Source organism: Etheostoma spectabile, unplaced genomic scaffold (assembly GCF_008692095.1).
Source record: "Etheostoma spectabile isolate EspeVRDwgs_2016 unplaced genomic scaffold, UIUC_Espe_1.0 scaffold352, whole genome shotgun sequence".
Classification (NCBI taxonomy): Eukaryota; Metazoa; Chordata; class Actinopteri; order Perciformes; family Percidae; genus Etheostoma; species Etheostoma spectabile.
The window spans coordinates 299652-312515 of record NW_022605591.1 but is presented as its reverse complement, the minus strand read 5'-3'; the positions used below and the strand labels follow the sequence as shown (position 1 = coordinate 312515).

Here is a 12864-nt window from a genome sequence, read left to right as displayed (position 1 = left end):
TGTCTTGAGCAAACTCAATGAAAGACTTGAATAAATCCTCCCCTCTTGTGGACCCTTTTATTGGCAGAACAGCAAGACTTTATTCGCACAGTTTGTCACCAGCAGCATATCTTGCAATCACACTGAACTGCGCCAAATGGCTTACTTCTGTTGACTCATCCAAAGCCAGAGAAAAGAACGGCGCTGCATATATGTCTTTCACTTGCATTTCCTCCACTTGGTTTGCCATCATGATGGTACGATCATGCACAGTTCCTGCCGACAGAGGCATGTCTTGTATCCGTTTGATTATCTTGTCTTTGTTCGGAAGATCATCAAAAAGTTCATTGGCTACGTCCAGCATGAACATTTTAGCATACTCGCCATCTGTGAATTGTTTTCCGTTCCTCACTATTGCTAAAGATCCAGCAAAGCTAGCGGAATTATAGCTACTGCAGCCACACAGGACATGTGCAGTGGAAAATCGATGGATGGATTAAAAAGTAAGAATATATTATGTTTTTTCTGCGAGCCAGATGAAATTCTCAAAAGAGACACACCTGGCTCGCGAGCCATACGTTCCCGACCCCTGCTTTAATGTGTTGCTATCCCTAAACTTCGAATCTCCAGAATGCACTCAAACACAACCAGAAAACAACAAAAGTTGCACCAGATATTACAGGTTTAATTTCCATGATGTTTATCCGTGGTCATTTTCTTGGGTGCAGTCTGACATCCTGATAAAGGATGTCAGATACATATTCATACATATTCATATTCATATTCATATTCATATCAAAAGGTAACATTGAAACAAAGATGAAGGTGATTGTGTGTAATGAGTCTCTGTTGTATTACATTTTGTATCTGCAGAAGTAGTATCATTTGTTCAGCTTGTTTAGCCTTATCCTTCACTCCTTCAATTTTTCATCTCCTATGTCTTATCTCCCACCCAGACATGGCCAACCTGTCCCTGAATGACAATGATGGTTCCAGTGGGGCCTCAGACCAGGACACCTTGGCTCCCCTGCCTCTCCCTGGGGCTTCCCCATGGCCCATGATGCACACCTTCCCCTATCAGCCCTACCCAACACATGCCTTCTCCAGCCAGCCACCCCCGTACCACGAGCTCACCAGCTACACTTACGCCCCCGGCAGCACCGGCAGCCAGCACAGTGAAGGTGAACACAGACTGCGATTAGATGTCACCCTGCTGAGAATGAGTTAGATTGTACATAGACCATACACATTTCCTGCATCAGACCACTAACTATAAAAATCCTGGATATTAAATATTACTGCTGGCCACTGCTGACTGTACAAATGATTCATAGCCATTGAGATCAGTGATGCAAACCAATGATTTGGAAATCTTCCCTATAATAAGGGTTTCCTACAGGCTCCTTTTAGGTGTACTTGTTTGTTGGACTGACCAGGAAACAAGTTTACATCTTCTCTAACAGCAATTTCTTTCTGCCCTCAGGGAGCCGAAGCAGTGGATCGACAAGAAGCGAGGGTGAGCGACGTCGCAGCACCAAAGGCCCAGGCAGCACCGTGGGTGGAGGGGAGAAATCCCCCTCTGGCGGGGGAGTAGAAGGTGGTGGGGCCGACTCACGCTCTGGGAGCGGCAGTGAATCGGAATACTCTACCCGCAGCAGCCTGCGGCGTGGCCACGGTTCAGCTGCCCCCAGCGAGCACAGTCATGCCTCCTCCCAGCGCTCACATCATCACCGCATTCCCCAACCCCCCCACATGTCTCCCTACCCACCAGGTATCATGCCTTACAACCCCATGATGGTGATGATGGTACCCCAGCACCCACACCCGGCCATGGCAACCGCTCACACTCTTCCCCACGCGCAGCAGATGGCCACAGCAGCCATGCACCCAGCTCTAGCTCCGCCCCCTTCATCCACTCCAGGGGGGCCTCCTGGGGCCCCGCCCACCCGTGACCTAGGTGCCGTACCCCCAGAACTGACTGCATCACGCCAGTCGTTCCACCTGGCCATGGGAAACCCCAGCGAGTTCTTTGTGGACGTCATGTAGTTTGTCTTGGTGTGGAGTGACCATTCATGTGAAGATAGTGTACGATTGTATTGTACTTGTATTGATGAGGATCTGGTGATAGCTTTTTGAGCTCACAAGGGCCTATTGGATTGAGGGCACTTGTTAGAAATTTGGTGAGAACAGGGTTTAATAGTAACAAAGAAAATAAGGCAAAATGGAAACACAATGTGGGATTTGGTCTGACTTTATGTCTACAAAGTCTAGTTTCTTTTAAATAATGTCATCTACATAACATTTTCAACCCTAATTCCAGAAAGACAATTCTGTTCTTATCTCAGTAGTGAGCTTGTATTTCTCAAAAAGAAAGCTCTCATTACACACTTTTGATTGCCTATCAGAGCTGTTCAGCACTCCAGTTCCTGCAGTCCTCAAAACTGAAATATAATATTTTAGGAGGGAAAGCACCTTCTCAAACCAGCTATGAATGTCAGAGCTGTCCATCCAGGAAGCACAGTTAAACACTAAAGAGTGCAAAGTACACTGTTTACTTGAGAAGGATACAGTCCTGTATACATATCTGGATTACCATGCCAGATCTGTTGGCAGCACAGGAGCATATTGAGTTGCTAACTCTTTGCATTTTTAGACACATTTTCACACTCCAGGTACATAAAATAACTCCTTTTTCCAGCATTGTTTGACAATAAACGTCTCTGTATATATATCTACTACTCCTATGTAAATGCATCAATACAGAACAGCAAGCTGTAATGTGAAAAGAAAATAGGTCCAAAAATGTCAGGTGAACCTGTGTTTAGTAATCACTGTCTAGGCCTAGTCGTCAAATAACTCTTATTGTGAGGAGTATTCGGTATTGAACTGTTGACTGTAGAGGCCTAACGGTACTTGGTGAAAAGACAAGATGCTGAAAGCGGTACATTTTGATTACACAGTGTATATAATAAGTAACTGTGATCCAAATGCCCCATGCTTATTTTTATGTTACTGACTTGCATTATCCACCCATTTCATTTTTTGTATGAGTGACTATATAAATCATGTATAATCGTACTATTAAGGTGCTAAATGAAGTTTCAACATTTCAAAAAAAGAATGACATTGACAGTGTCACATTGTTTGATTTCATATCGCTACCTTTGTTTGTGTACTTGAGAATAAATTTGATACTTACCTACTGTTCAGACTTTATTATTTTAGGTGGGGATTCAGAAGTTAAAATAATCACAAGTTGTGTCAAGAAGTAGACTTAAGAAACAACCTTTGGTTTGTGCTTAGTTTTTGCCTTTTTTAGTTTTTGTAAAATGGGTGTAATTGAGAAAACCAAATGGTGATATTATTGACTCACTGTATTAAGTAAAAGTAGCAATATTACGTAACCAACTGTACATAAAAAGATTCTGTGTGTGTGTGTCACAGACAGGGGAAACATGAACTGTATGTTCATCTTAATGTGCTGTAGATATCTGGATTTTGGTTAGTATACTTTTGAGTACAATATTTTTTTTTATTTTTTTTTTTAAAGACTGCAGTCATAGTTATGTTTAAAATAGCAGTACAACAACACTAACCTATCATATTTTTGGGTAGAAGTGATATTTCTGCATGGCAAATAATTTACTAGTAAGTGTTGTAGAGTCATAGAAAACCAACGGACCCAACAGTCATGGCATGCATGCTGCTCATTCCGTGTAATTGAATCTGTAATTGAAAGGGACTTGTTCAAAACAATAGCAGTGTTGTGTTCAATTAGTGAGGTGATTGATTCTGTGAAGAAATAGGTGTCAATTACATATTTATGGAAGGAAGCAAATATGCATGCTGGTTATAGTGCATTTTACACTGAAAATGGGTTGTTCCAGACATTGCTCTAAGGAACAGCGGACATTGATTGAAAAGTTGATTGGAGAGGGAAAAACAAAGAAGTGCAGAAAATGATAGGCTGCTCAGCCAAAATAATTTCACATGCCTTGAAATGGCATCCAAAGCTTGAACGTCAACTACCATTGGAAAGAATTGGAGAATAGCCAAAATGGCAAAGGCTCAACCCATGATCAACTCCAGTAAAATCAAAGAAGACTTAAAGTTACCTTTGAGTACTGTTATGATCAGAAGAAGGCTATGTGAAACAAAACTATCAGCTAGAAGCCCCCCCGCAAAGTCCCATTGCTGAAAAAAAAGACATGTACTGAATAGGTTGAAATTTGTCAAAGGACACATCGACTGGCCAAAGGAGAAATGGCCAAACATTCTGTGGACTGATGAGAGCAAAATTGTTCTTTTTGGGTCAGTTTGTCTGACAACCCCCTTGCACTGAATTCAAGCCACAGGACACTGAAGACAGTAAAGCATGGTGGTGCAAAAATCATGCCATTGGATGTTCTCATACTGTGGTTTTGGGCCTATTTATTTCATAGCAGGGATCATGGACTTTTTAATACGTCAAAAACTTGAAGAGTCTTGTTGCCTTGCTGAGAGGAAATGCCTTTTAAATGGGTCTTTCAACAAGACAATGACCCAAAACACACCAGTAAGCGAGCAAAGTCTTGGTTCCAGATGAACAAGACTGATGTTATGGATGGCCCGTTCCAGTCCCCGGACCTCAGTACAATAGAACACTTGTGGGGTGACATCAAAAATTATTTTTTTGAGGCAAAACCCAATAATGCAGAGGAATTGTAGATTCTAGTTCAATGGTCCTGGGCTGGAATACTTATTCACAGGTGCCATAAGCTGGTAAACTCCATGCAACACAGATGTGAAGCACTTCTCAGTAATAATGGTCATGCAACTAAATATTAGTACAGTGATTCAAAGTAAAGAAAACCTTTAAGACATTTTTCAATTTATACAATAAATGTTTGAGTTTGTAAAGAAAAATGTAAATACTCATATTACCACATAATTCCATGTGTTCATATTCCTTTTTCTTCACTTTCTGTAAAGGTGTAACACAACTTGATCAGTGTTGGTCATGTTTTGATTTGGAGTTGAATGTGCAGTGTTACCAATGCATTGATATTATGGAATTAAACGCTATTCTAAGGATTTTGAGCATTATTCACTTTTTAAACACACTGCTATTATTCTGAACACAACTGTAAGTCGTACAACTGTGAACTTTTTCAATGAATACTTCTACCTGTAATGTAGATGTAATATTTCATGAAAGCACCAATAGTTACATATTGTGAATAGGGAGGCACAAGTGGTGAAAAGTATAATTTACTCTAGTAGTGGAAGTAGTTCAATGTCATGCTACTTCATATTTCTACTCCATTTCAGTGGGAAATATAGCTCTTTTTAATTAACTAGATTTGTATTTGTTGTTTTGTGAGTTTTTATATATTTTACATACAAAATGGGAGCCACCTCACTAATATTAAAGTACTATGTCAATTCAAATAACTGAATTTATTTATTTATTTTTTGCATTTAATTGTATTTTTACTGAATACACTAAGTCAATAATATCAACGTTTGTTTTCTCTGTTATACCTGTTTCACAACTCTGAGAAGGTTACACAAGCACCAAACTTGCACGCAGAATGCCCTAAGATTATGTAAACAGATAAAACTACATATCCCATGAAGCACCGCGGACTGACAACATCCGGCAAACTCCGAAAAGGAAAATTCAGGTTGAACAACGTTACTAGTGGGTCATTGGAGGAACACTCGGCTACTGGAAGGACGCAGGGGACGTATCATAATATAACTTGTATAGGTGTGTAATATAAATTGATGTTCTCGATTTTCGATTGACGGAATACAAATATTTTAGCTGGGTTTTCCTGCTTTTAGTCGAACCAAGTTAACTTACGTCGCTGCTAGCTAACGTTACCAGCCACGTCCCTGTTAGCTTGTTTCTGTCAATGTTTAAAAATGTGTTTGTGTGTTATTCAGCTATTTACATTGTGTCTCGGTTTTGTCATCTTTTTTTGGACCAAAGAAAACTATGCTGCTTCGTAAAGTGAGCCAGTCCTCCGCACTGTGCGGCTCCATTCTCAGGATTCCTCCCGTGCTGTCTGGGTAGGGAATGTTTAAAATTGTTATTGAACCTATCGTTTCTTGACGAAGAGGACCTACTTAGCATGAAGGAAAGTTCAAGTCACCTATAATTTCTTGTCTGGTCTACAGAGGTCAGCGTCATGCCGGGGCTGTTGTTGCAGTGCAAAATGTCCGTCTCTACGCAAGCCAAGCTGCCGAGGTAATGTTCCGATTATACTTCCATTTTGTCAGAGATATTTGTTGCAGCTTGTAGTTTTACTGTATTTTCGGGCCTGTTTATTGGCCTTGTTTGGCCTAATGAAGTGGCTACCTAAAATAACGTTGACATCCCCCACAGATTTACCCCCCCCCCTAGAAGTGGGGGAAAGTTCACCGGTCACATGACTCATAAAGGTGACAACGTGGATGTGGGTGACACTCCTGAATGTATTGTAGTGTAGATCTGCTAATAATACATCTATGGTTACACCAGAGGCACATACCATTTCATAACGTTGTGCAACCTGTGCATTATCCTTAAAAATAAAATAAATAAAAATAGGTTCCATTTCTATAAAGAGCAATAACGGGTAGAGCTCAGATACATTTGTAGTAAGAATATGTTTAGAGACTACATACCAAGTAATTTGTTTTCCTGGGCACATACGGACTGTATTGAGTAAGGAATATGTGATATATTGTATTGTTAATAATGCCAACTTCTACTCGCTAATCCACTCTGGTGTATGTCCAACTTTCTTTATTGCATTTCACAACTTGACACACATCAATCATTAGTACAATGAAAACACAGTAGTTATATAGCAAAAAAAGAAGTTCAAGCTGATTTCTCCAGAACCCAGCCCACCCAAACGAACCCCGTCCGGGTCCAAACACAAGACAAACACCTGCTGGGATCTGTCTGTAGCAGTTTCTAGCAACACGACATACCCACATCTCCATTCAAACCACATTCAAAGGAGCAGGAAAAGAAATAAAGAAAAAATAATAATACGATACTGAGTAAATAAATGAATATGTACTAAGAATACATGTAAGTTAAACAAGTATGCAAATAAATTACAATGGAGAAGGAAAAAAAAAAAAAAATAAATAAATAATAAAAGAAAATAAATAAATAAATTAGAGGACGAAGAATATATAGCGGTAAAAACAAAAGAATTGGATTGGATATCAGTGAGAAGGCCTACAATATTTAATTTCTTTTTGATCAGGTAGCAAGGTCATGGTACCCACAACAGATAGGAAAGGTCTCCAAACTCCATAAATTACTGGTGGAACCCTTAAGTGAAAATCTGAGTTTTTCCAGCTTCAGGTTGAAAGAACTTCTCTGACCCAATAGTCATAAGACGGGGGACGTTTAGTTTCCATCTAAGTAAAATAAGTCTTCGAGCCAAAAGGGTAGTGAAGGCTAGGGCTTGTTTCAAAGAGCGCGAAAGGTCCGGGTCTGGAGGGATGCCAAATATAGCCGATAACGGATTGGGGAGAATTGTGATTCATAGCTTGACTTAGTGTTTTAAAAATGTTGTCCCAATACCCGATTAGCCTTGGGCACGCCCAAAACATGTGGGTAGGTTAGCTGGCGACTGGCCGCACTATTGCAAATGTCGCCAACTGATGGGTAAATCTTTGCTAATTTTGCGTTTGTGTAATGCACTTTATAGAATATTTTGCACTGTATTAAAACATGCCGGGCACAGATCGAGGACTTGTGAATTAAATTCTTGGCAGCCTCCCACTGCTCCTCCTCCACCCCAGAACCCAACTCCCCCTCCCATGCAGTTTTAACAAAGGCTTCAAGTCTTGAGGTGTTATTAGTATTAATAGAATTACATACGAATGAAATACATTTTTTCCGTTGTGGGTCTAATTGTAGAAGAGTATCTAAAAGTGTTTCAGGGGGTCGATTAGGAAAGTGTGGAAACACTTTTTTAACATAATCCCTGGCCTGAAAGAACCGAAAGAGATGAGAATTGGGCAGTTGGAATTTGGATGAAAGTTCAGCAAAGGATGAAAAGGTATTATCGTTATAAAGATCCTTTACAGTCTTGATCCCTCCGTCGTGCCACAAGTTAAAAACTAAATCAGTGACTGAAGGCATGAAGTTACAATTTTTAGCTAAAGGAGTTTGCATTGAGGGTCCATGCAGGCCAAACTGTTTCCTGAATTGGACCCAAATCCTTAATGTGGCTTTAACTATGGGATTATTCTCTATCAGGGAGAGGGGAAGGGGGAGCTGAGAGCAAAGCAGAGAGGACAACGAATAACGGCTAGATGCCCTTTCATATGCACCCAGGCAGGTGGAGCCTCAGCTCACACCCCAATATAGTAGTTTCTGTAATTAGCTGCCCAGTAGTATTGTCTGAAGTTGGAGAAGCAAGTCCACCCTCACAAGTTGGGGACTGTAGAACTGATTTACGAAGTCTGGCAGGTCTTTTAAGCCATAGGAATTGGAATATTTTCTTATCCAACTTGTCAAAAAAGGACTTTGTAATTAATATAGGAATATGTTGGAAAAGGTAGAAAAATTTGGGTAGAATTACCATCTTAACCAGGTTCACCCGTCCCATCAAAGATAATGGTAATAAGGACCACCTGTCGAAATCTTTCTCCATGTTCTCTAATAGCGGTGAAAAATTCATATTCATCAAGTTGGACATAGAAGAACAAATAAATATCCCTAGGTAACGAAACCCTGCCTCAGCCCATTTAAAAGGTGAAATTGAGCGAGGAAGGTTTCTTGCCAAAGAGTTCAAGGGAAATAATTGGCTTTTCTGGTAGTTGAGCTTGTTACCAGAGAGCTTGCTATACTGTTCTAGAATGTTAAAGAGCACTGGGAGAGATGCATGAGGATCGGAAATGTATAAGAGCAAGTCATCCGCATAAAGGGACACCTTATGGGCTACACCAGATCTCAGAATACCCTTAAAGCCCTCCCCAGCACGCAACCAGATTGCCAGAGGCTCTATCGCAATAGCAAACAACAAGGGAGACAGAGGGCATCCCTGCCTAGTGCCCCTTCCTAGAGGAAAGGGTGAAGACACCGTGTCATTTGTTTTAATTGAGGCCACCGGCGATGAGTACAACAGCTTAACCCAAAGGATAAATTGTATCAAACCAAATCTTTCCATTACTATATAAAAAACCCATTCGCCCGATCAAAAGCTTTCCGTGCATCGAGAAGTATAATTCCAGGTGATAAGTTCGCGTATGATAATTTAGAAGACGTCTGGTGTTATGGAATGATTGTCTGCCCAGTCATAAAGCCTGTCTGACATTACATGAATAATGCGGGGAAGTACCGCTGGAGGCGGGTTGCAAGAATTTAGATAGAATCTTCAAAACTACATTAGGAGGGAAATAGGTCATAGCTATACACAGTGAGGGGTCTTTATCATTCTTAGGATCAGCGATATTGTAGCCTCTGATAACGTGTAGGCAGGCGCCGGTTTGAAAAGGCTCATTATACACATCCGTTAACACTGGCGCCAACAGATCCCCATTAGCCTTAATATTCTGAGGTGAAACCATCCGGGCCAGGAGATTTGCCCAAGTTAAAGACTTGATAGATCTTGCACCTCCATATAGAACAAGGCCCACCCAGACCTCCCCCAGTTCACCATCTAACCTTGGAAAGTTGATATCATTAAGTGTATCATGGACAAGGAAGGGGTAGGGAAGTATACAGTGAATAGAAAGACGCAAATCTATCATTTATCTTTCCGGGATCAGAAAGAATCTCCCCTGTAGCTGATCTAATGAATGGGATTAATTTGGAGGTTGCTTGAGCTCGCGCTTGGATAGCTAAAAGCTTCCCTGCTCTGTCACCCGATTCAAAGAAGCGCTGCCTTGTCTTGGTTAGCTGAAGTAGAGCATTCGTAGATGTAGTCAGATTGAAATTGGTTTGAAGTTTTACACGTTCATTGTAAAGGTCAGGATCCGGGTTGGTTGAATATCTAGAATCCACCTCTTTAATCTGGTTCAGTAAGTCCTTGGTGTAATGTAACCTCTTCCTTGTCAAATCAGAAGTAAAGCTAATGAGCTGACCTCTTATATATGCTTTTGAGGCTTCCCAGAGGGTGCTTCTCGATATATCAGGTGAGTCATTAAGATCAAAGTAGAGTGAAAGCTGATTTCTTAAAAACTGTTTATAGTCCTCCTCTGTAAGCAGTATAGAATTAAATCTCCAAAATTTAAAACGAGATTGACAGTGTAATCCTAAATCTAAGGAGACTGGTGAGTGGTCAGATATGGCTATAGCGTGATAATCACAGGCTTTTACTTTAGAAAGCAGTCTGATATCAATAAGGAAAAAATCTATGCGTGTATAGGTATGGTGGACATGGGAGAAGAAGGAAAACTGTTTAAGTGCTGGGTTCCCATGTCTCCACGGATCTACCAGTCCCAACTCAGTTTTATAAACATTAAGACTTTTTGCAGCATTAGATAATGAGTGTGTTTGTGTAGGATCTGTCCAAAAGGGTATCCTGGTATATTAAAGTTCCTCCTCCAGATAAATAATAGTTTTCAATATCAGGCATAGACGAAAAGAGTCTAGACACAAAGGTGTTGTCATCCCAATTTGGACCATAGACGCAGGCTAGTATGGCCAGAGAGTTTTGTAATTTACAGAACACAATTATGAAACGGCCCTCCGTGTCCGCTATTATTTTGTGTTGTTCAAACATAATATTATTACGAATAAGTATGGCCGTTCCTCGAGCCTTGGCGTTGAATCTAGAGTGAAAAATATGGCCAATCCAGCTTCTTTTAAGTCGCATTATTTCTCTATTACGGAGGTGTGTTTCTTGTAAGAAGAATATGTCCCCTTTAAGTTGCTGCAAATGAGCCATGACCTTAGCAATCTTAGTGGCATTTCCCAGACCTCTCACATTCCACGAAACAACCCTTAAATTATTACCTGTGCTGGTCATACCTTATGATTCCACGAGAGATGTATATATTGCAGTAAGGAAGTCCAAATTTGGCTGAGCGGAGATTGATACTTGGCATATTGTTGGCCACCAACTGTAAGAGAAGGAAACAAAAAAAAAAACAAAAACAAAAAAAAAAAAAAAAACAGCACACACTCACACACATCTATACCACGAGCAACAACACATGCATTTGAACTCAGCCCCCCTTTAAGGCAAAAACAAACATTTAAGTGTCCATTGCACCGCAGGGCATCTTCTATTCCCTGCGAGACTTCCCTCATCTTAGACTAACATTTCCCTCCTCCCAAAAATTAGAATGGTCACTTGTCAGAAGGTAACCAGCTCAAAACAGAGAGCCACAAATTCAACCAACGTAACTGCAGAGGAACTTCTGAAAAACTCCATAACTGAGTAATCTCAAAATAATCGGCTAAAACACCTCAAGATAGATATGCTGGCTCTAGATAAGCAGTCTATTGGTCATACAAACTGGCGTTACAGCCAGTGTAAATACAGGTAAACAGGTCCAGGGCTTATTTCAATTGTATAGGTTGATCGGAATAATAACAACAACGAAGTAAAGAATTTCTAGAGATAGCTTTGCATTAGATAAGCGGTGCAGTTAACCATTATTCCACTGACGGGCCAGCGGTAGGCGGATGACAAGAGCCAATATAGCGCTTGGCGTCCTCAGGTGAAGCCAGGAACTTTCGATTCCCATTCTCGGTCATGATGAATAGTTTGGCTGGGTAGCGCAAAGCGGGCTTGAGTCCTCGATCATAGAGTTCTTTCATGATCCCGCGGTAAGCTGAGCGCTGTTGTAAAACCTCTGGACAGTAATCTTCAAAAATATGGAACGGGGTACCTTTGTACTTCAACTTGCCTCGTAACTCTCTGGCTCACTCTGGTGTATTAGGACTTTCTTTCATGAGTACAGTTTTTCTACTGGTTCACTGTTGAGTGACCAGATGTTTATCTGTATAATCAAATATGCACAGTGCTGCTTGGGGACTCATCTGACTGGATGTGTCCTTGACATCACTTATTACCCAATTGTAGCTTGAGATTAGCCGTTTTGGCTCTTAACACACTAGATTCTGATCACTGAATATGTCAACAATGTTGACCCACATGCTACCTTTGTGTCTTTTACAATCCTACCTTTGGACGTGAGATTTATGCAACATTTTATTTAAGAATAATTTCCTGCAAAGTCCCAAAATACAAAACCTCCCTGCTTTTTATTGAATCAATGAACTGTTGGTGAGCGTATTCTCTGTTCTCTTCAATATCTGTTTTGCTGTTTTTCTTCAGGCGGTGCTGGAGAAGCCTGCAGCAGTTGGCAGTGACACTGCCGGTAAAGTGGAAATGAAGACGGTTGCTGCTGTATGTTAATTCTGTCTTGCTATTATTATGCATTTCATATATACGAGAGGATCTTATTATGGTTCTAATGTTTTTTTCTTCTTAAATGCCTTTTAAACTGTTTTGTACACATCAACTGTAAATCATTCTAGTCCACACGCCTTAAGAATTAAACATACCAGGTGGAGTCTTTGACCTCTTGTGGTGTGATGGAGCAGCTTTTTATGAATGGGTCCACGTTACGATGCACATGCACACACTTGAAAATGTTGCGATACATCCACAGTGTCAAAATTATTAATCAGTTATCCTGAATGTGTTAAAATGTTCTGGGGGTGGTTTTACACTTTTCCACTAATTGGTAAGTAACATGCCATTAAACACTGTTGTGCACCAACAAAGGCAGGAAAGGAAAGGAATGCAAGCTAGTAAACATGGATGTAAACAAAACCGGTAGTAAAAGGCTTTGCAATGTTTGCATCAATCACATTTCAGGGAAAACAACAATTTACACAACAATATAAACGTAACCTTTTAAGTTTTTTTT

General features: G+C 40.5%; 2 protein-coding genes across 5 annotated transcripts in view; both read left to right on the top strand.

Moving 5' to 3' along the window:
• The window catches only part of dvl2 (dishevelled segment polarity protein 2), a 24887-nt gene extending 21705 nt beyond the window's left edge, over positions 1-3182 (top strand). The window contains exons 14-16 of one of the 2 annotated variants that reach the window (XM_032511336.1): positions 936-1160; positions 1463-2021; positions 2789-2799. In XM_032511336.1, coding sequence (XP_032367227.1) covers positions 936-1160; positions 1463-2021; positions 2789-2792 — 788 coding nt within the window. In that variant the 3' untranslated portion in view covers positions 2793-2799. Of the gene's footprint in view, positions 1-935; positions 1161-1462 lie in introns of both variants that reach the window. The other variant, XM_032511335.1, reaches the window with a different exon arrangement.
• Positions 3183-5601: 2419 nt separating this feature from the next.
• acadvl (acyl-CoA dehydrogenase very long chain) overlaps positions 5602-12864 on the top strand; it is a 21382-nt gene continuing 14119 nt past the window's right edge. The window contains exons 1-4 of one of the 3 annotated variants that reach the window (XM_032511327.1): positions 5602-5731; positions 5957-6036; positions 6145-6214; positions 12267-12338. In XM_032511327.1, coding sequence (XP_032367218.1) covers positions 5963-6036; positions 6145-6214; positions 12267-12338 — 216 coding nt within the window. In that variant the 5' untranslated portion in view covers positions 5602-5731; positions 5957-5962. Of the gene's footprint in view, positions 5734-5954; positions 6037-6144; positions 6215-12266; positions 12339-12864 lie in introns of those variants that run through there. The other 2 variants (XM_032511326.1, XM_032511325.1) reach the window with 2 other exon arrangements.